This window comes from Ictalurus punctatus, chromosome 13 (genome assembly GCF_001660625.3).
Source record: "Ictalurus punctatus breed USDA103 chromosome 13, Coco_2.0, whole genome shotgun sequence".
Lineage (NCBI taxonomy): Eukaryota > Metazoa > Chordata > Actinopteri > Siluriformes > Ictaluridae > Ictalurus > Ictalurus punctatus.
The window spans coordinates 9110875-9135000 of NC_030428.2; the positions used below are offsets into that span (position 1 = coordinate 9110875).

Consider the following 24126-nt stretch of genomic DNA (forward strand, 5'->3'; position numbering starts at 1 on the left):
CAATATTAACTACAACTGTAAACCGTTAAAGTGCAGACATGGCGTTTAGTAATAAATTAAACATTGTGTATCCATTGCCAAATCGCTGTGGTATAAGCGGAATAACAAAGGAGGGGGGAAGGGGGTGTGATACGGCACTACGTGCAAGCGGAATCCAGTCCATTGCATGGCAATACACATATATCACAAATATCCATCCATCTGTCCATCCATTTTCTGTACCGCGTATCGTACACAGGGACATGGGGAGCCTGGAGCCTATCCTAGAGTGCTCAGGGCACATGGTGTAGGACACCCTGGACGGCGTGCCAACTCATCGCAGGGCACAATCACACACTATGGACAATTTGGAAATGTCAGTCAGCCTACACCGCATGTCTCTGCACTGGGGGAGGAAACCGGAGTACCCGGAGGAATCCCCCAAAGCACATGGAGAACATGCAAGCTCTGCGCACACAGGGTGGAGGTGTGAATTGAACCCCAACCCCGGAGGTGTGAGCCAACCGTGCTAATCACTAAGCCATCGTAGCCCTCCCCTTATCACAAATATGTCAAATATAATATAATTTTTCCATATCGCCCAGCTTGCTTCATGGGGTATACACATAAACACGGAATCACCTACACACTAGGTTTAAAATACACTCTGTGTTTCTACTGATGTTAACGTATTTGGAAATTTAGCTGCCACAAGCATGAGCAGTACATTAACGATCTGAGGTCTATCCAAAGCCATTTTCCGCATGGCTGACGCTCATTCTGTTCAAGATGCATGTGTGAGTGTGTGTGTGTGTGTGTGTGTGTGTGTGTGTGTGACGCTACTGATGGCAGGTTACGACTGCTCCACCTCCATTTCAACCCAGTGCAAGTATAAATCACCCAGCACACAACTCCTTTCTGTGATGGAGGATGCTAGTTCATCACTGCCATTGCTTTCCTACTTTATTATTCAGAGTTTAATGGAGAAACAAATGGAATACACACACACACACACACACACACACACACACACACACACACACACACATACATTTCGCCCACATTTCTAATGCAAGATGTCTTTCTCTTTCCATTCTCCTTGACTTCATTATATAAATGAGGTCACTGGTTTCAATTTGCTGTCGCTTGGCTCACTAGTCCCCACTGTTAAAGAAAAAACTGAGTTCCTGACAAAAAAAAAACAAACCCCATACTTTCCTGTAGGATTGTACCATATTTACCTGATAGTTAGGTCTTGAGTTTACATATCAGGTATGCATGTCATTTCGCAGTACAAGTCGCATAAATATTTTTTCTTTTACAGCCACTCGAATGACTATGGTCGAAAATATTGATAGCGAACCTTGTCATAATCTATACTGTTGGAGAAGCACACCTATAAAAACACTTGAGAATATTATAATTAGGCTAATGCAACTACTGCAACTATTGCATATACCTGCAACTCAGTGTATACTGTATGTAGTGTGCATCATTTGTTTCTAATAGTCCAGAAAATACAGTACTTCGTATTTCGCAGCACGTGAATCGCAGAGGGCTTTGACAGAACGTGCGTTGTGATGGCGTCACATGACGCGGCTCAAATCTGCGGCGATTATAAAAAACTGCAAGCTCCTTCGAATATCGCCGGGCGTCCTTGATTTCTGCGTTCGCAAAATCCTGCAAGGATTCTCAGAGCATGATCGATGCTCCACTTACGCATGTAAAAAGTTACCTGGTCGATTACCATGATTACGCGAAGAAAAATAAACTGTCACAGCAGAAACCTTAGCTCCAAGCCAGATCGATACACCGAGTCTGAGCCGTGTGTCACTGTGGAACGTTCAGGAACGATGCTGAACTCGGAGGTGAAGCTGAGCAGCCTACAGCACTCACTCCCTCTGGTGCCCGAGCCAAATCAATACACAGCTCCTACAGTATAAAATCGAACGGTGATCAATTAAGAGAGCGGCGACGCCACGCCGATTAAATCACTGAAGAGAGCAGACCTGCTGTGTCCTCGCCTGTGCGTGAGAATTATGAGCTTCCTGAAAAGATATGTACGTATACGATGGGGGATTAGCAGCGGGTAGCGTGCTGCATTTTTATCGCTCTTGAGGAGCACTATAGCAATAAGCTTGATGGAGGCAGTGCAAATTAGACTGCAGGCAAGAACCATGAAGAACGACGATATATCAATTCAAGACAGACGAAGGAAAGGCCGATGGAACGATGGCAAATCGCTCACTCGAATATTGCCCGAATGCCGCTTTTCTCAGTGCAAAATGTTGCAAAATGGCCGCATCTGTGAGCTGAAGAGTCCAGCTGCTAGGAACATCGGTCAAAGCCTCCCATGATGCAAATGTCTGCCACACACACACACAAACGTTCAAAGAGTACATCTGGAGAAGAGCAGTAGCCAGCTCTCCAGAGGAACCCACAAATACACACGCACATGTAGTCACATACATACAACACACTAGTGTTCAACAAACAATATAAACAAGCATGAGCAAGGCTGACCTACATATGTGGACAGATAGCTGAGGAGGATGTGAGTACAGTAGCAAACGCACAAACAATGGTCCGTTTCATAAGTTTTGTATCTCGGATTATGTGCCGATTTTAACAATTAATATGCAAATCAGCTCACATTCAAACACCAACCTCCAGCCTGTTCCTCGTTTACAATCATTTTATAAATAAGATGGTCGGCACATGAGAAATGTAGATTTTTCATGTGCATCACATTTTGGGGTGGGGTTTTGGTTGGAGAGATACATTGTTACACTTTCTCAATCTAGATATCATCCTGATACATTATGATGTGTTATCTTCACTCACACTTCACCGATATGTTGCTGTAATAGGAAGTCAAGCTTCATATACGCTGATCAGTTAGAACAGTAAAACCATCTGCCTAATATCGTGCAGGTCCTCCTTGTGCCAGCAAAACAGCTCTGACCCATCGAGGCATGGACTCCACAAGACCTCTGAAGGTGTTCTGTGGATTCTGACACCAAGACGTTCAGCAGCAGATCCTTTAAGATCCATGGATCGGACGTGTTTGTCCAGCACGTCCTACATATGCTCGATTGTACTGAGATCTGGGGAATTTGGAGGCCGAGTCAACACCTTGAACACTTTGTCATGTTCCTCAAACCGTTCCTGAACTATTTTGTGCAGTGTTACAGGGCGCATGATCCTGCTGAAAGAGGCCACTGACATTAAGGAACACCATTGCCATGAAGGGGTGTACTTGTCTCAACGCTGTTTAGGGAGGTGGAACGTGTCAACGTAACATTCACATGAATGTCAGGACACAAAGTTTCTTAGGAAAGGATTTTTTCAAGAGATCACCAAGAGATTTCATAATAATATATAGAATATCTCAAATTTCTCCTGACTTACTCAAATCCTTTAAACCTTTCAATAAGGTTTTCTTTAAGAATCCACCCATCCATCCATCTTCTATACCGCTTATCCTTCCTTCAGGGTCACGGGGAAACCTATCCCAGGGAGCATGGGGCACAGGCGGGGTACACCCTGGACAGGGTGCCAATCCATCGCAGGGCACAATCCCACACCCATTCATACGCTACGGACACTTTGGACATGCCAATCAGCCTACCATGCATGTCTCTGGACTGGGGAAGGAAACCGGAGTACACGGAGGAAACCGGAGTACCTGGAGGAAACCACCGCAACACGGGGAGAACATGTAAACTCCGCACACACAGGGCCACAGTGGGAATCGAACCCCTGACCCTGGAGGTGTGTCTTTAAGAATCCTCAGACTTTAAGTGTAGGAACTGTGATTATAAAATACAAAGTTGGCAAACCTAAACCCACAGCAGAATCATTACCATCATCTACAGGGTCATATTCCTCCTGTCTGGATTTGGAGGTCTGGATTTTGACGTGGCTTTGCTGTAGAGGACTTGAACGATTCTAACTAATTCATGGTAGTCGGTCTCTTGCTGTCAGAGAGCATTAGGATACTGTGCGAATGGGTTTGGGCAACTACAGACCATGTTAGAATTCACCATATTACACCACAGAGTAGTGCAAAGAATTGTGTGGCTTAGTGGTTAGAACGTTTGACTCACATCTCCACGACTGAGGGTTCGATTCCCGCCACGGACTGCTTTGGGGGTTTCCTCCGAGTACTCCGCGCTGTAGGCTGATTGGCATTTCTAAATTGCGTCAGTGTGTATGTGTGTGATTGTGCCCTGCGATCGATCGGTGATAAACGGATTGACATTCCAGGGTGCCCTGAGTCCCTTGGGATAGGCCCCGGACTCCCCGTGGCCCTGTGTAGGATAACCGGATGGCTGTCATATGCAATGTGGAAATAGACAACAATATGTAAATGAGGTTGTATCTCAGAAGGTAAAACTATAACGATGATTATAGGCAGTGAGACACATCAAGAACTTAATCTTGTAGACATGAGTATGCAGTTGGTTAATAAGATATTATATGCAGTAATAATATGAAAAAGTCTTATTGAGAAACATGACTGATGGCTTTATAACACTGATAGCATAATTTAGAAGTGCTTACTCATTATTCAGACTTAGTAAATGGTATCATGTTGTCTTTAATCAACAGAATCAGGTGTCTGCAAATTTAATCCATGCTCTCCAGATGTAGCAATTTGCACACGCTATCAATGTTCCCGAAGTGATTTTCACAGACGTGTTATTTTGCTCATATGAAAGCCGCAGTCCTCTGTAGACCCTGTTTTTGTTTTTTTTTTGCATGAGTTATCAGAAAAAACATGTTTAGCAAATCAGGGCCTCAGTGTCACTTTCTTAAACACAGCTACATTAGATGTACGGTAAATGTAGATGTACATTTAGAGACGACTGCTCATTAGTTTCTGACCACAGGATTGCTGATATTCTTCGTTGTAGGACTGATGAATGGTGTTTATGAGCATATCATAAACCTAACACCTGTCATTCCTGGAAGGGAGTGTAAATGACTTTGTATAACACTACCACTCAGCTTACACTGTTATATAATTAAGATAGATTTTTACTGCTGTCTTGATTGGTCCTCGGTGTCGTGTATGTTAAGCGTTTAGAGTTTCGGGGCGTAAAAGTTCATTAGAATTGGCTGAAGAGACTCCAGGAGACTCCCATCAGCACTGCAATAGATTAGTATCGCTCAACAGTATTAGCTCGCACTACTGACTATCTATCAGCAGGGTTAGTGAGCAATGTGTAATACCAAATTATTCAAATCTTTATAATATTTCATTAGGAGCATACAGTATATGCCCCATATGGTGCGCCATAACATCGTATTTTAGACATCCAGTTTAATTTAGGAAAAACGCTGTCCATATTTTGATCTGAATTTTATGTGTACTCTTATGTGTGTATCTCTAGAAACAAAGTGCACTAAAGTACAGGGCTATATATGTATTAGTAAGGGATTTGTAGTTTTAATCTTCAGAAATATATAGTTGTTCACTAATAACCATGTTTCCGTAAAAAATAAATAAATAAATAAATAAATAAATAAATCCTTTTAAGACTTTAATAAGATACTTGCAGAAACCTAATCTGAATTCATTAGATGTTTTTTTCATATTGAACATTTAAACTGAATAACATACAGTATAGTGATGTGTGCACTGAGACTGAGATCCCATAGGACACAACTAAAAAAGTCACAGGGGTGGGCGGTTTTTAACCATGCTTGTCAGATATGAAGGTTGGGATACCACGTATTTACAGAGTCACAATGGTTTAAAGTGCTGTTTTGTTTATATTTTGGCAAATGGCCCCAACTAGAAAATATTACTAGCAGGTGAAAACAATAATAACTGTGGGAGCAGGTGAAATTGGTCAAGAGTACAGGAGCTGGCTGAATTGTTCAAAATTCCTTAAGGAGCGGGTGGGATTGGTCAGAATTCCTTCAGGTGTGGGCGGGAATGGTCAGAATTCCTTCAGGTGTGGACAGGAATGGTCAGAATTCCTTCAGGAGCTGGTGTGATTTGTCAGATTTCTTTCAGGAGTGGGCGGGATTGGTTAGAATTCCTTCAGGTATGGGCTGGAATGGTCAGAATTCCTTCAGGTGTGGGCTGGAATGGTCAGAATTCCTTCAGGAACTGATCCTATTTGTCAGATTTCTTTCAGGAGTGGGCGGGATTGTTTAGATTTCCTTCAGGAGCGGGAGGGATTCGTCAGAATTTCTTCAGGAGTGGGCGGGGTTAGTTAGTATTCCTTCAGGAGTGGATGGGATTGGGCAGAACTCCTTCAGGAGCAGGCAGGAATGGTCAGAATTCCTTCAGCGCTGACGGGATTGGTCAGAATTCCTTCAGGATTGGATGGGAACAGTCAGAATTCCTTCCGGAGCTAGCAGGATTGGTTAAAATTCCTTTAGAAGCAGGCAGGAGTGGTGGGAATTCCTTCAGGAGTGGGCGAGAATAGGATTAAGAACACTTCATGGCTCATCAAAAATGCTAGTCAGAATGTCCGCATTTTCATCACGTCTATTCACGTTTAGCCAAATTAGCATGCCTGAAGCAGTCCAACACACAAGCAGTCCAAGCTGAAGTCTTCTGCAGTGCTTCTGTGTCATCTAGGTACAGTGTGTCCCAAATAATGACAGCGCATCTTTATTAGGCTAAAATACTGTACTCTATGCATGGCATTTGCAGCTGCTACATTTCATCAGGCTATAAAACTGTTCTTGAATGTGAAATAAAACTGCCCCAAAACAGCCTCTATGCTGACTTGCCTGCGGTGATTTAAGGCAGATTTCAAACACAGTCAACATGGCTTGTGGATCGAATACAAACCATGAAGCTGATTCATTTGAGCGTGAGACGTGATAAATTGTGTGACAAAACCAGGGTGCGTGTTTGCTCACAGATGGACCTTGCATGGTTCAGCTGCCCTCTCTGGAGCCAATCAGAGACCTTGGCACCTCACACTGTCCTGCAGACGTGCACACAGCTACACAAAAGAGCTTGCGACATGGTTTATCAGGGTTGTCGGGCCAAATCTTTGAAATATTCAAATATTCCACATCAAATATCATCGACACTTCAACGAATAAGGCTAATAAGGCTTTGTCACAAACCCTGAAGATGTTCAGGGGCCATTTTGAAAAAGGCTCTGGCAAAGAATACCAGGATTGTGAATACTGACTCATTTCAATTAACTGTACTACTGAATCAGTTTGGGTCTCTATCACACACACACACACACACACACACACACACCTACTCATTTTATTTTTATTAGTGTACTACTTTTTTTATTTACACTATTATAAGTATTATTTTATGATTTCTCAATTTCATTCTACAACATTTACTTCAGGTGAAGAACCAAATGTGTATAGTGTCTCAGTGAATCATAGTATATAATATTTATGTCAACCCGATAAAAGTCTTAGGTTAAAAATCCAATCTTTTCTTCTTTTTTTAAAATTTTATCCCTGTCAGTCCCAGTGAAGGAGGCGTGGCCTCTGTGTCTCAAAGATGTGCGTACTTAAGGCTGCTAGCAGAGGATTTCACAAAGAAGAATGACTGCAATAAAGGTAGAGGACTAGCTATAAAAGACAGGAACCTGAGAGCACAAGGTCATTCTTTTCTTAGAAATCAATGTCAGTAAGAGGACAGCATCTGGGCAAACACACACACACACACACACACACACAATGTTAAAACATCAGTAAATCTGAGTTTATTATGGATGTTGTCTATTTAGTAGCTTTAACGATAAACTCCGGTCATAATTCAATTCGATTCACGATACTATGTTCATGATTCGATTCCATTTGATTCTCAGTAACCTTGAACAAAATTTAAATATAAAACAATGATGCATGAAAAATTCCTTTTTTTTTTAAAATTTCTGTATAACAAACAATGCAAAACAGTGTGCATTTTGTCTGTATAAAATGAAATTGCTATGAACAAAGAAAAACTGCTATGAACTGCTATATCAAAAACTGCTATGAACAAAGGTTTAATATTGTAAACAAAACGTACTACAGGTTCACCAAATCTCAAAAAAAAAAAAAAAAAAAAAATACATTTACAAATTCTCCCCAAATTTTCAACTGAGTAAACAAAGTGTCTGATTTTAAAAACGATCGACGGAAACATAATGAGCTCCAGAGCAGAAATAGAGCTCCAAGGTCGGCTAAACTGCCGGTTTTCCGTAGCCTCTTTCTCGGGCACTGTAGTTCACAGAGGTGAGGAGATGGTGTTGTTTAAAAGATACCGAAGAGCTTGTTTTATCTGTAATAACAGGACGGCTATGGGTCAGCCACACTAATCGTAGGGTTGGCGGTTCGAGTCCCGGCCCACATGACTCCACATGCCTAAGTGTCCTTGGGCAAGACACTGAACCCCAAGTTGCTCCCGATGGCAAATTAGCGCCTTGCAAGGCAGCCCTGCTACCATTGGTGTGTGTTAGTGTGTGTGAGAATGAGTGAATGAGGAACAGTGTAAAGCGCTTTGTAGAACCTTTTACCATTTATGACATTTTCATGTAACCGCAGGCTTCATGAAAGAACGTGGTCACATGACCATCAAACTCTCTATTCATTTGAACTCTATTGGGTTGTGCACATTGGGACCTCTGGTGTTCAAACAGTGCAGTTGCATTCACATGCAGAATTAATAGAATGCTGATATCGCACATTTTCATGATGATAATCGTCACATTTTTTTGAATTCGCGCTGCATTGTGTCACGATATATCATTACACTCCTACTATTTAATAATGTTGAGTCACACTAATTCATCTACATCACATTAGAAGGCTAGCTCAAATGGAGTTGTGTGTGTGTGGGGGGGTGTTTCTGCAAAGCTAGATTTTTGGCACCTGTCATAGTTAGACTTGCATTAGTTTTCTTCTTCGTTTGTAGAAAAGTGCAACTGCTTTTAATTTAAAGCCAAAAAAGCATACGTAAAAGTTCTTCATCATCTATTCTAAACCCATCATCGACACCCATTTTTCTACAAATTGACCACCGTACATACACATGGATGTGCGCACCTGCCACAACCAGACTGACCCATTATCCTGGGAGAGGTCTCACTGCCACATCCATACACTTCACTGATTCGTTAAGTGTAATTAGACCTGTCATAAACAAACACTCAGACACAAACATACACACATATAGTTATTATGCAAGAAATAAAAGATACCTGGCATGCTGTTATAGGAAAATAATGAACACTGGTTTCCATTATTATTTCATTATTATAATCAACCAGCGCTAACAAATTTTATTCATTCAAGAACGACATACTTTATCTGTTTATAGTTACTTTTACCGTGATATGTCTATGAAACAAGTTAGTTCCGGTTATCAGTTACATCATAGCAGCCATAAACAAACATTAGTCAAGAAAAAAGTTCGATACTGCAGAGAACCTCGTGATTGTTGGTTAAGTCTCATGTAATGTTGTTGTTGCTTTAATAAAAACATGTCCATGCACTTACAATCTATAAGTAATTCTTAAATATTTGTTTTTCTTTAGCGGCATGGCAGCAAAGGCAAAAGAGACTAAAGAGTGTAATTATAGGCCTTGTCTAAACTGCTGTTTATTCTGGCTGTCGTTACATTACCACTTGGTTTCCTCTGGTGCACTCATTTAAACCTGCGATCAAGTTTTTAAAGCAGATTTGTTCCATCTTATTCAGGTGATCGTACCCCCCCCCCCCAAAAAAATGTATTGTTTAAAACTGAAATCACATCAATATATAAAGCACAGTAGCGCATTGCATTATTAAAATAATCCGCTATGGGGTGGTGTGATTCCAAAGCACATTTCGAAGTGGTTTATCCTTCTTCCAGCACGGCGAACCTGCCAACGATAACAATTATTTACGTTCACATGCTTCTTGATGATAGACAGAATAAGACGTAAAAAAAATGCGGCTTGCTACTGAGGAACGGAAAACCGCAAAGCCCTAACTCTTGAAGACTTGCTGTGGCAGGAAACGTAAAGAAACAGCTTCACCTCTGACTGTTACAAAGCTCTGCCATTGGAGGCGCCTTCCGTTAATGTTAAATAAACGTCTAATACAGAAAACGTCAGCACATCGACGCATATTCTTTGTTACAGAGTCATGAAAGACTAAACGCCATGTGTCACACATCATACATGCGTTTATTTTAATTGTAAGAGGAAACAGCTTCATTTTGAGCAGGCAGTGACGTGGCACTGTACTATAGTACTTCGATGACATGTCGGTGTCTCATAATTATTCCTGAGACCGCGTGTTCTTATCCCTGCCACGCCCACTCCCCCTCCCTTCTTCCCGCAGCCGTCCACGTCCATTTAAGTTGCATTTTTCAAAAAGATTGCGAGGTAGACTTGATCTGAAAGAGTGACGTTTCATGACCCTTTAAATAACCTGTAAAGTATTAGCTTACATCCAGCACCATATATCTTCTTTATAACATTAGTTGTTATGATTTTGGTATTGACGGCATACTTTTTCCTTTTTTTAACTGAAGACTGTTCTGTAATCCTGTTTGAGAAATATACTTTGAGAACTTTTTAGCATCTTAATTGTTCGTAATGAGTCTTTTGTGCTTATATGTGAACAGCTCCAGGAGAAAAGAGGGGCTGGCGTCTTTAAAGTGCCGGATGGAGGGGAGACGTGATTCTGTCTACGAGAGAGGTATTATACAGGACAAGATGGAGCGATGTTTACAGTAGATCCTTACAGCGGCTGAGAGTCTCAGCTTATCCGCAGGAGTTAATGAAGACGCTACTGTAGAGGAACGCATGCTTCTTCAGCTCACGCTGACCGCTGATGAGGAGCAGAGTAAATCAGGGCACTCTCTCTCTCTCTATCTCTCTCTCCTTCTCTGGTCGCTGCAGGAAACGCCCAAGACCGAGAGAAACATGAAGGAGATCAATAACTCTCTCAGTCCACATACATCACGCTCAGGATGAGTTACGAGCAAAGCCCACCAAGACAGCGAACGCTGCCCCTCCCCTTCTCTGCAGACACCGAATCACATCAGAGACGCAGCGCTGGACCCGCACCCCAGACCGCATCCTTTGCATTTCACTATTTTAACTCTTTCCTGTCATGGAGCTGTACGTGTCACGAAGCACTATTCATACACCGACCTAATAAGGTCGGTTTTACAAACCCTAAAAACGGCTCAAATGAAAGTGTCTACGGCTGTAAAAAATGCTAAGCATAATGCATATCTAATACAAACTGTGAAGTATGTGAAGTAAATTTGAAAAAATCACAGGTTCATATTTATGTGCTCGTTCGGATATTATAGTTTCTATAGTAACAACTCATACACTCAAACGTTGCGTGTATTTAATGCATATAACTAGGCTAATAATGAACAGATTATAAAAATTAAAAAAACCAAGTTATTTAACCAAGAAAAACATATCATCATTAATATGGCGAAGTTCTCTCTCAGGAAACGTTTACGGAACGTTTATGGAAGGAGTCTGCAGTTTTCCCGAACAGGAAAGTCTTCCGGACATACGCTTTCACGGAAACATGACAGGCTATATACATATTTTTTGTCGTACTAATTACAAAAGCGAGAAAAAAAACTATACACGTGCTCTAACGTGAGTGATAAGAGAACGAACTCGTTTCGCAGACTTTCCACGACATTAAATGTAAAAAGAACCAGAGTAAACAAAAAATTACAAGTACAATAAAGTACTTTATTACTAAAGAAAATGTCACTGTTGTGGTATACGAAGAATAAAACATTTACAGGAAAATAAGCATCGCACCATCCTGTCCTTGATTATTTTCCTATAACAGCATGCCCTGTGTTTTATTCCTGAAATATTTTTCGTATAAGGTTTCGGGCCATTGCGAACCACCAGAACAGCCGTCAGTGCACCTCGGCATGGATTCTACAAGTCCCTGGAACCATACTGGAGCAAAATACACCCTTAAGGTATTTCATAAGTTGCTGTTTTGATGGTGGAGGTGGAGAATGCTGTCTAACAGTTATAATAATAATAATAATAATAATAATAATAATAATAATAATAATAAGGAATTACGTTAGTTTTGTTAGGGCACCCGGGCCTTGGTTGTGTCCTGTTTAATGGACCCAAGAACAAATACCAGGAAAGTATCTGTCACAATAGAAAGCTACCACGGTTGCCATAGCAACACTATGTCATTCACCCCAAATCTCACTGTACAGTACCTAATATTACTTTGTGTGTGTAAAAACAGTAGTGTGTGTGTGTGTGTGTGTGTGTGTGTGTGTGTGTGTGTGTGTGTGTGTGTGTGCCTCTCATTATGCTTGAGTGTTGAAATAGAGGCAAAGACTCATTTCTGTGTGGTTTTGTAATCCCTCACTTCTAATTTAACCTCCTCTCTCTCTCTCTCTCTCTCTCTCTCTCTCGCTCTCAATTACTAACCATTTATCCCATTAACCAATCTTGCATAGCAGCATCACCTGTGTGAAACCCCTGCAGAGCTAAAATGTCCTCCTACAGGGTTTACACCATCCAGTTAGGCTCAGAATTATGGTTCGTGGTTTCCTCCTTCAGGGTTAACCAAAGAAACCGAATGGAAGTGCAGTAAATACAGATAAACTCTTCAAACTCTGAAAAGTGTTCATTCCTCGTCATTCCAACTACTTACCTTGTACATATGGAATATTTCTTAGTAGTAACACTCTATAATAACAGGACATGAATAATACCTGAATTAATACTTCATTAAATATGAACAAATGATGAGTTAAAGCATGCACTAATCATGATCTCATGAAGCGCTAACCTTAACCTTATGAATTCATGTGTGAATTACGCCGCCTTAAGCACATGTCCGTACATGTTTGCTAGTTAATTTATTAATTAACACATAGGGGTAAACTCAGTCAAACATGCTCTACAAGAAAGCATGTGAATGAAATGAGCATCATTTGAAATTGTTGATGTAAAATGCCATATGCAGCGGTGTACAAAAACATCATTGGATGGCACTGGATTACTTTCATAATTACATCGATCCTCCTTATCCATCTAAAAACACGCGCTAATAATAATCGCGAATCATTGCATCTCAACCCCGTTTTGTATCATTCTCCAACCGGTTCTTTTCAAACCCTCAGAGCATGTACTAGTACCACAGAGGGATTTAAAGAAAAATTAGTTTGTGATTAGTACATGCCTTAACTCATCATTAGCTCATATTTAAATAAGTTTTAATTCAGGTAATAGTGCATGATTAGTCACGGACTGTTATTACCGTAGCTACTAAACAAAAGGTTTTACGCTAATAAGTAATATACACCACCATCTCCACCTTGTTTCACAGAATAATCCGATATTAACTCGATTAAGACGATACTCTGATTAAGAAACTAGCGTGTAAACAGCGATTATTGATGACCTTAATCTGATTAAAGTCATACTCGAAGTAAACACAAATGGAATTAAGACGTGTGGAGTTTTCCTGTTTTAGTCGCATTATCGACGTGCGTTACAGACATATACACACCTTAATCACACTATTAACCTCGTGTGGGAGTTTACACTGCATTTTGTGACAGGACACATACGCACACGGCAGTGTTCAATTGTTTAACGACAAACAAGAGAGCACGGCTGCGTCCGTGGGGGGGATACGATCACCTGCGTCCACATGTGCCATAGGATTGGTCCAAAAAAAACATTTGTCATTCCTAACTGAGAAAATCTTGATTCAAATGTCGCTTGTTGTACTGTTACGTGGTTGTTTCATTATATTCCGTAATGCTGTTTATGAAACGTTTGTGATTTGGTATAAGCAGCGTCTAATATTAGTTCAAGATGAAGCTAGCTAACAAAAATCCCCTGAGGTAACTCAGGAGCTCGCTGTCTACACAGGCACCAGCCTGGTTGTTTCATGACTGTTGATTTTCGAAGCTGCTAGCATTGCTAGCATTGAAGACATCATGTCCTAAACTCTTGCAGTGCTCTTCATTCAGAATGCTGTTACAAGATAGCATGACAAGAATATTCTTCTCATGAAGGGAAGAGTTGTAGTATTGAGAAACAGCCTATGATTCATGTAACAGAATGAGACAAAGGGGATGGAGACAGTGGAAACAGAGAGAGGTTGGGGAAGTGAGGTTTGGTTTCAGGAAGCAGGCGATTACTGTGAACTCTTTGCCTGGCTTGAATGCTTTTCTCTTGTAAACAATGATGCGACTGTGGTTGTGAAATTGATTTTGTTATCACCACCTGCGGCAAAAGTTCCAGCGCATTGTTTACTGGATATGGGGAAAGAGTAAAATGCGAAACTAAATGTCCCAGTATATTAGGAGCTAAAGCTCATAATATAAGCCTCATAAGATAAGCCTAATCATAATATAGATCTACACACACTTTCATTTAGAACAAAAATTAATTGTAGGCAAATTTCTGTTTACACTTTCAAACGTTTCGTTTACGCTCCGCAAGTTTACATCTGCCATTCTGGCACAAACCTCTCGTGTGGGCGGGGCTTAACAGAGATTTACTCTCATTGGCTATTGAGATTTGGATCGACAGCTCCCTGACCCGGAAGTAGAGACTTCAGTGTCGCAAATTTTGGAGAGCGTTCTAGATGCGGTTCTCTGTGTAGTTAAAGTGTTTGTAGTGGAAATTACTTACTTACTTACTTACTTAGTCAGTATATTAGTCCGTAATTAATATTCGAGTTTTGTGTAGTCTCATACGACTATTTTTTCAAACGTCATCATCATCATCACTGACGTCATCATCATCATTCTCCTCCTCAGCTGGACGCTCGAGCTGTTGATCCAAATCTCACTAGCCGATGAGTGTAAATTACTGTTAAGCCCCGCCCACACGTGAGATTTGTACCAGAATGGCGAACGTACTGTAAGCTTGAAAAAAACGTTTGAAAGCGTAAACGAAAACTCTGGCAGCACGTTCATGTACTATGAGTAGCGAAAATGAAGCTTAGCAAACTGTTAACAGAGAACGCTGTCTGTTTGAAGCCGGTGTTAAATGTTTGCCGCCACTGAGTTTTCCGTTTCAGAGTGTTTTTCTTCTTCGTTGTATATTTTTGTTCGTTTCTTGAAAAGTTACGTTCACTACTTTTGGCACAAATTTAATTCCATAGTATACAAGGAATACTTCGTAATATGTTGTTAAAGCGATATCATTAATATCGCAATGGGTCCACCGTGTCAATGATTATATTCCTATAATATCACACCCCATTTTGTGGTTATTCCTTACTTAAGGATTGTCGCAAATTCCTTCTCAACATGTGGTGTGTTTTCCAAGTGTGATGAGTCCTGCTATCATGCATGTTTGTTTACTTTACCATGAGTTTTGTTTCTGTCCTGTTTCCACCCTTGTCCTTTTTTACTGCTTGTTTATCCTAATGTGTTCACCTGTACTGTGTTAATCCTACGATTAGGTTGTCTGTGTATACCCTGATGTATCTGTTCTTTAGATTTATCATGCCTATTCGTTTTCTGATTATGGATTATACTGTTTTAAAGTTAAAGTGCTCTCTGATTCCTGCTAGGACGTTGACGATGATTCTTATATTGCCCAAGATAAAACACACGCTCAATTCATACAATGACAATAAAGCTGACTTGAACTTAATGGAATTATAAATCATTTAAAAGTGATAACAGCATTGAAGATACAGGAATTATTAAAAATTCAGCTTGGTCTATCAATTATATGAAAAATACATTAATTCTATAAAATATTTACTCAGCTGAGGTAATGAGTGCTGCCGTAAAAACAACGTTATGGTAATAAGACGTCCCTTCTGACGCGGATAAAGGAGATTCCAGGCTGAGAATAAGATGAATGGATTTCATTTGGGAATGAAGCCGAATGGAAGGTCCCGGAATGGAGGGAAAGAGGGAGAAATGGAGAGAGGGAAGAGCCGTAGAGGAGGTGAAGGAGGAGAAATGGCCTGAGGGACAATGGAGGTGGTGGTGTGGAGAAATTGAAGCTAAGTGACAGAGGATTAATGCAGTTATCTGGTGTGTTTGCTTGGCGGACGGTGGGGGTGAAGCGGCTGGTGTGAGAGGGGGAGAAGTGTGGCAGGAAACAATGGTGCACTCCAAACTGCCCACGTGTGAGGAGGATGAGGAGATGATGGAGAGAACGAGGGAGTGCGGGAAGAGAAGCAGGAGGAGGGGTGGAGTGATGGAGGGAGGGGGAATGTAGATGAAACGCAGCAAAATTAATTAACAGCAGGGGTTCAATTTTCCACCATCAACCCACTCATCCCCCCATCTCTTTCTGTCACTCTCTCGCTCTCTCCCTCTCTCTCTCTCTGCTGTTCCTGCCTCCCATTTCTCTATTCCCATATTTCTACTCTATTTCTTGCTTCCTCTCTCCAGCGACCTCCTTTTTTTCTCTTTCTCCCATCTCTTTCTCTTGATCTCTTTCCCTCCCCCCTCTGTCTCTCCCTCTATCTCCTTCCGTAGCTCTTTTCCATTTTTGTTCCTCTCTCCAGCCATCTTTTTCTCTCCCAATCGTTCTGTATATTTTCTCTTCCATTTTTATGCACCTTTCCTTTCCCTCTCTTCTTTTTCTCTTTTCTTTCAATCTCGTTTCTCTCTTCTTTTCTTTCTCTGTTGTTCGACCAATCCCTTTCGCGGTCTACGTCTCTATCTCTTTCTTTTCAGCTCTCTTTTTCTCACCCTCTCTCTTTCTACTTTTTTCTCTTTCTTTCTTTCTACCTTTCCTTTCTCGTTCTCCACCCCCCCGCTCTCTTTTATTTGTCTTCCTACCTTTCTCTCCCCTGTTTCTTTCTTTCTGTCTTTCTACCTTATACTTTCTGTGCAGTTCTACTTCGTTTTTTCTCTCTCCCTCTCTTTATGGTCTTTTCTTTCTTTCTTCCTCTACCTACCTCTCTCCCCTTCTTTTTTCTCTTACGTTTGCTCCCCTTTTCTTGAAGTCGCCAACTTTCTCTCCCCCCTTTTCTTTCTGTCAGCTATTCTCTCCCTCTGCTTTTACCCATATTTTCTCTCTCTCTCTCTCTCTCTCTCTCTCTCTCCATTTTCATGAATTTCTCAGACTCCTTTACCGTCTACTGAGGCAAACTTTAAACCAGTCTAAAGTGGAGCAGCTGCGAATTTGGGATCTTTTTCACATGGCTCTCTGCCGGTGCTACGACTGCACTTGCAACCTTAATCTCTCTAGAACAGAAAATTTACATCCATATTTAACCAAAGTTAAAATCAGACAGGATCCAATCCAAAAAAAATTAGATCTGTTATCAGATTTCTGATATCGGAGTAAACAACAAAAGCGTATAAATTCTCTCTGCCACTTAAAGAGTCCCAACTCTGACAATGACTGAAAATTAGGTAATATAATAATATATGAGTAACATACAACACACACACACAAGCACACGCGCGCACACACACACACACACACACACACACACAGCACCAGCAGCAGACAGCTCAGAGCCTGTTTGTTTTCATTTGCACCAGAGAAAGTGAAGGAAGGGCTGCCAAGTGCCAGGAATAGCAGACTGGAGTATAGATTTCTTCCCCTTGTGTGGGACAGTCACCACACACACACACACACACACACACACACACACCAGCAGCAGCAACAGCTGTATCCCAGGCTGCTGTAGATGCAAAGCCATCTGCACATCTGAAGCCGTGAAGCACATGTATCCGTCTCAGTCCAAGCACATAACATCCTCACCTTCAACTCACCTCAGGTGTGAGTGCTAGCACTGGCTACACGCATCGATTAATCACATGGCCACGCCACTGCAGTCTAGCAGAGGGTTTTTTTTTTTTCTGGACCAGGTTATAGGAATATATCGAATTTTCCAGACCATGGAGACCATGCCTTTAAGCTCGCACCCTACCTCCTAGCTAACGTCCCCATCTTCACTCCTTGTGACGTTTCCAAACACACTCCTGTCTCGTCCCTACTAATGACTCGTACCCAAGCCTCTTCAGAACACCTCTTCAAGTTCTCCCCATATTACATTCCCACCATCACGCCGTGTTCTCTAAATATGAGCTAGTGAATCGTATAAATGCTGAAATCTGATCCATATCTCTACGATGACGAGATGTATTCCTTAAATCTGATCTTAACAGGTGAGAGAGAGAGAGAGAAAAGCTGACGCTGTGGTTTTTATTTGATTTCCAGCGTGCTGCGTGGAGGGTGGAGTTGTGATGGAGGAAGGTGTTTGACCTTGATGCGGGAGTGTTATAACGATTGATCATCGGAAGCTGATGCTGCAGTTTTAAGTTTGACATTTGACAAGGCATTCTAGACTATGCGTAGACACACGCATGCACACACACTTACACGGGTCTATACGACGGAGGTGACTTTGGCTTAGTATGAATGACAGGCAGTGAGGCGACGACCGCTGAGGACTGAACGCGGTGTCCCGTTAAGGACTTAACCTCTCGTCGGGTCGAACGAGAACCGACATGGATTAACATCAGCAACAGCTCGCTTTCCAACCAAGCTGATGCACTACATCTGTTTATTGTTTCAGAGCTCTGAGGATGGCTCACGATGCCATTATTGGTGGCTTCATTTGCCATTATTTTTGTTCCGACAATTACGTGCTTAAGGTGGAAATAACAATCCTGGATCAAGCTTCTTGACTTTTCTTGAGCATACAATTTCTCAAATCGCATGTCCGTTAACCATCCAGCATTTCAGGTTGATATTGGATACAATTAATTACAAATGAATCACCCTGATTATAGAAGCCATATTACTGTAGCATGCACGGGTTAGTCATACACTCTATTTGTTCACAGAGGATATGTGTTGCATCAGTAGGTATGGCTATGAAATGCACTCTAAATATAAGTGATGTGGAGGCTGTGGGGTTCTGCAGAGATGTTGGTGAGGATCTGCGACGAGGAGCGTGCTCTCAGCCTGCATGAATAAATAAAACCCTCCTCCTATAGCGCACGCCACAAAAACGATCCGAGGTTCCTCAAGATGCTTCTTCAAGAGAACGAGTGAGTAGAGCGGATCGGTTTTGACAAAAGAAGCGCACACACATGGTGCCATTGCTGGTTGGAGGAGGGTGGGGGTGATGGGGCGAAACACCCGCCGGAGTCAGGGTTTAAAGAGGACAGCTATGAGCAGAGTGTCCAGTATGGCAGAATATAACAGATAGGTTGGATGGATGGGAGAGAGGACATAAAGGAAAATGAGGGAAAAGGAGGTGGGTCAGGACAGGGGACACTGGGGGGGGGGTGTCTTTCACAAAGCCCTAGGAGTCTTTCACAAAGCCCTAGGGAGCGCCTGTGTCTCCCTGGAGTCCAAGGCATTCATAGCTTATCACACCAGCCATAAAGCATGCATGGAGGACGCCGGGATATCGGGAAACATCCAAACATGTACGCATACTACAATAAGACACCAGTAATAGAGGAAGCACAACGAAATAAAGGTAATATAGCACGGCCGTGAAAAACAATTCAAAATAAGGACTAATCTTGTTAAGCTTGCGAACGTCAATACCTAGTAACTAATTTAAGCAGGTATTCTGTCCGCACTTGGAAATAAATGGGCGAGAATAAATATGCAGAAGGAGCCTCTATTGTGTTCTTTCTTTATAAAGCACATGCTGCTCCTATAAATAAGTCCAAGCCGCAGCATCCTTCACTGCAGTCTCACAGGTGATCTTCTCAGCAACAAAAAAAGAAACCCTCACACAAAAGGATTTTACTGCCCATGGACAGCCCACTACTATCCGTGTGTGAGCTGCTGCCCGATACTACCATAACAACACAATGGAATGTCCACCCCCCTCCTGGCCGTGTGCCGTCTTGCCCTGTCCGTACCTTTTTCTTGCCTTCCCGAGACCTCTTCCTGGTCTTCTTCTTCTTCTCCTTCTCTTCCTCGGCGGCGAGGTCCAAATCCGCTTTCTTCTTCAGCTGGGACGCGGCGTGCGCCATGCCTCAGAGGGGTATCCTCACGATGAAATAATAAAATAACGTCCGGGAACAGAATAAAGATCACGCAGAAGGAAGACGACCCCCGCGTGATGGAGGGATGTATCTCTCGCTGTCAGAGGCAAAAATCAATCTTTTCTCCTGCTATCCACAGTTGGGGCGATTTAAATCTATATGTGTACGTACATGAGAGCATTTTTAGGGACATGCTGTCGTCCACTTGGTAGATTTCTTACTGGCCCTACCTGATCCCATCCTCACGGTGGGTAGCAGAGAGAGAAAGTGAAGGGTGGAATGAGGCTGAGAGAGAGAGAGAGAGAGAGAGAGAGAGAGGGAGAGGGAGAGAGAGAGAGGGAGGCAGCTGGGACAGCGAGAGGCAGTCTTGCGCTCGTATCTTTCACCACCAGCTGGAAGTGCATAAGTGTGGGGAGGGGACGGGGTGGACGGGGGGCTTCTGTGCAGATTAGCGCACACACAGAAACACAGGTGGGGGGATGAACACACACACACCAGCTCTGAGCAAATTGCTTTTATGTGAAAACGATCGTGCCGTCCCGGTGTGCGTTGGTCGACGTCTCACGTTGATGCAAGCCTCGCCCGTCAAGGAAAAATAGGCGATATCCTATATAATCCGCAGCCATTACGTGCCTATGTGTGTATTACGTCAACTGCATTCACATGTCTGTGCTTCGCTCCACACGGCACCTGAGCCCGTGATGGAGAACTGCAGTCTGTGAATGTTAACGACGCGGCGCAGGGCGGGCAGAGGGAAAGAACGCTACGCTGCCATTGGTCGCCTTTGCTCCAGAGCGCACCAAGAGAATCACAACACACGGTGGGATAAAAGGAGAGCGGAAACGAAAGAGTGCGGCGCAGAGCCAATCCACTTTTTCACACCCTGTCCCAGACTGCCTGCCGTGGCCGAAGCCGAACTGTTGCTAGGTGGATGCCATCTTCCTTTTATCCTCCTCTTTTTGGAAGGGGAGCTTCAGCAGCGAGAGCGGGATAGGAACAGATGGGAGTTGTCAGAGTCATGACGCATGTATCTGACTGCTTCGATCCTCATGCAGAATGCACAAAAGACCTAAAGAGCACATGAACAGTCCTGGTAGAAGAAGAAAACCCTCACATGATTATAAAGCTTATGATAATGATCAGGTTGTGTTGGAATATACCAGTGGAACGATAAGAAGGAACGCTGACGTAGTTACACAGTCCGTTACACCAGGTTATACGTGTAATAAAGTCAAGAAAAGTGTCCACGTGAAAGGTGAAAAATAGTGTTCAGTGGAGTGATGACTGAAAAGAAATTTGTGACACTCTTAACTGAAAACCAAATATCTCCAGTGTTAATCGAGGAGCCACCACGAACCGACAATCCATTCCAGCCCGGACGTTAGCTCGCTCACCTGCCTGTTAAACACACCTGTTTCCTGTTAACCCTCATTTACTTCCATGCCAGTTGTATCAGTTCACTCACCACCTCTAGTGTGCATTTCTCATTTCTCTGCTGATCTTTAAAAAAAAAAAAAAAAAATTGATTAAAAATCATTATTTAGCTGAGGTTTCATTACAAATCCGTTCACATTCCGTTCCATCCGTACGGAACTATTCTAGATCTGACAAAGCAAATAACATAAAAGGCAAAACTCGTGACCAGAGAATGATAAGGTTCTACCTGCAATTTTGGTTGAAAATAAGTTAACCACGTGCTTTTTTTAAATATAATCTCCAAATGCTAAGATAATCTTATATGAGGTTCTATCTGCCAGCCAATTGCACTGACAGAAGAAAGCAAACTCGGAATGTCTTTATGCTGAGCCAGAGGAAAAAGACGGTTTATGTATGCTTGATTAGAGAAAAACAAAGTGGTTCTGGTCTACTGTACTCGCTCGTCTTACATGAATTTGAATTCATTTATTTCAGGCACATTAGTGCAGCAGAAAGCTAATATTTTAGTCATACAAACATTACAAACACACCTGACTAATCACACTCACTGAACATCCCATTCCAGATTTAGTCCCAATTTGCAGTTATAAAAACCCCCACTCTTCTGGGAAGGCTTTCCACTAGGTTTTAAAACATGGCTTTGTGCTCATTCAGCCACAAGAGCATTAGTGAGGTCAGGCACTGATGTCGGGCGAGCTCGGGTGCAGTTGGTGCTCTCGTTCGGTTTCAGTTTCCAGCGAGACAAGACGTATTATACTTGGTCATTTATTTATTGAGGAAAATGACCCGATATTACATTTCAGTGATTGGCATGAGTATGGGAACCTCTATGATTAGCAGTTTAATTTGAAGGTGAAATTAGAGCCAGGTGTTTTCAATTAATGGGATGACAATCAGGTGTGAGTGAGTGAGCGCCCTGTTTCATTTTAAGAGCAGGCATCCATCAGTGTCTGATCTTCCTAACACGTGTTTGTGGAAGTGTATCATGGGACGAACAAAGGAGATTTCTGAGGACCTCAGACAAAGAGTTGTTGAAGCTCCTCAGGCTGGAAAAGGTTACAAAACCATCTCTAAAAGAGTTTGGACTCCACCAATCTACAGTCACACAGATTGTGTACAAATGGAGGAAATTCAAGTCCATTGTTGGAGTGGTCCATATCCAGGAGTGGTGGACCAACAAAGATCACTCCAAGAGCAGGACGTGTAATAGTCCATGAAGTCACAGAGGAACCCGGGGTGACTTCTAAGCAACTAAAGGCCCCTCTCACATTGGCCAATGTTAATGTTCACGAATCCACCATCAGGAGAACACTGAGCAACAATGGTGTGCATGGCAGGGTTGCAAGGAGAAAGTCATTGCTCTCCAAAAAGAACATTGCTGCAGTTTGCTAAAGATCACGTGGACAAGCCACAAGACTATTGAAGAAATGTTTTGTGGATGGATGAGAGCAAAATAGATCTTTTTGGTTTAAAAGAGAAGCGTTATGTTTGGAGAAAGGAAAACACTGCGTTCCAGCATAAGAACCTTATACCATCTGTGAAACATGCTGGTGGTAGCATCATGGTTTGGATCTGTTTTGCCGCATCTGGGCCAGGACGGCTCGCCATCATTGACGGAACAATGAATTCTTAATTAAATCAGTGAATTCTAAAGGAAAATGTCAGGACTGATTCCTCCAAGCCGACGTGCAGGACTGATCAACAGTTACCGGAAACGTTTGGGTACGGTTATTGCTACACAAAGGGGTTCCACCAGATACTGAAAGCAAAGGTTCACATACTTTTGCCATTCACAGATATGCAATATCGGATAATTGTCCTCAAAAAATAAATGACCAAGTATAATATTTTTGTCTGGTTTGTTTAATTGGGCTCTCTTTGTCTATTTTTTAGACTGTGTGAAATTCTGATGATGTTTGAGGTCATATTAATGCAGAAATGTAGAAAACTCAAGCACCACTGTAAATGTTGCTTTCAATAACAGTGGCACATGTCAGGAAAAGTTCACATTAGAGATTAGCGCTTCTAAGCTATCATGAACAGCCATCAGTTACCCAAGAACTTCAAATCAACGTTACTGATACCCTGACTAACCACAGAGCCATTTCTGTCCATACAATCAGTATGTCTTACAGTAAACTGCCGCCTCCATCTCCGTTTACATATGTAATAAATAGAGGCCTCCTAAAAAAAGATATCAAAATCAATTCTTGAAAAAAAATGAAGTCTATTCTTTACAGTTTCACTCACAGAGAATCTAGTGCTAAAAAAGTCAAACAGATCAAAAACATCACACAGCTAAAAGCAATCAATTCCTATATTATTTTTTTTGCCTGACAGCATCAGCACTCTTCTGTTTAAAGACAAACCCTAACCCTCATAGTCATCTGTCTGCTCAAAGAACAGATTCAGATGGGAGCACTGATGAAGACTGAGGTGGTTAGATGATCTTAAGGAAGTTTGAAAGTTTATTTTACTCTCACAGCTAAGAGTGGAGCTAAAAGAGAAGATTAGTTCAGGTTAAACCTCGATAAACAGACAGCGTATTCCAAAGCTGGATCTGTAAGTAAGACTGATCCTTGCTGGCATGGTTTGGGTCCACTTGTCTTCCCTCCTTAGAACGAAGAGCTAATGCAAATGAATGCAAAGTACTGCTGACTGATCACCTTTATCCTAGGATGATATATTTCTATACTAATGAGAGTGGCCTCTTAGAGCGTGACTCCGCCCCTACCCACAGGGCATGAGTGCTCACTGAATGC

General features: G+C 42.1%; 1 protein-coding gene across 27 annotated transcripts in view; it reads right to left on the minus strand.

Moving 5' to 3' along the window:
• ank3b (ankyrin 3b) overlaps nt 1–24126 on the minus strand; it is a 189386-nt gene that overhangs the window by 101490 nt on the left and 63770 nt on the right. For 7 of the 27 annotated variants that reach the window (XM_053684962.1, XM_053684957.1, XM_053684943.1 and 4 more), the window contains exon 1: nt 19802–20006. The exons of 2 other annotated variants lie outside the window; for them this stretch is intronic. In XM_053684962.1, coding sequence (XP_053540937.1) covers nt 19802–19915 — 114 coding nt within the window. In that variant the 5' untranslated portion in view covers nt 19916–20006. Of the gene's footprint in view, nt 1–19801; nt 20009–24126 lie in introns of those variants that run through there. 18 more of the 27 variants (XM_053684950.1, XM_053684942.1, XM_053684947.1 and 15 more) reach the window with 8 other exon arrangements.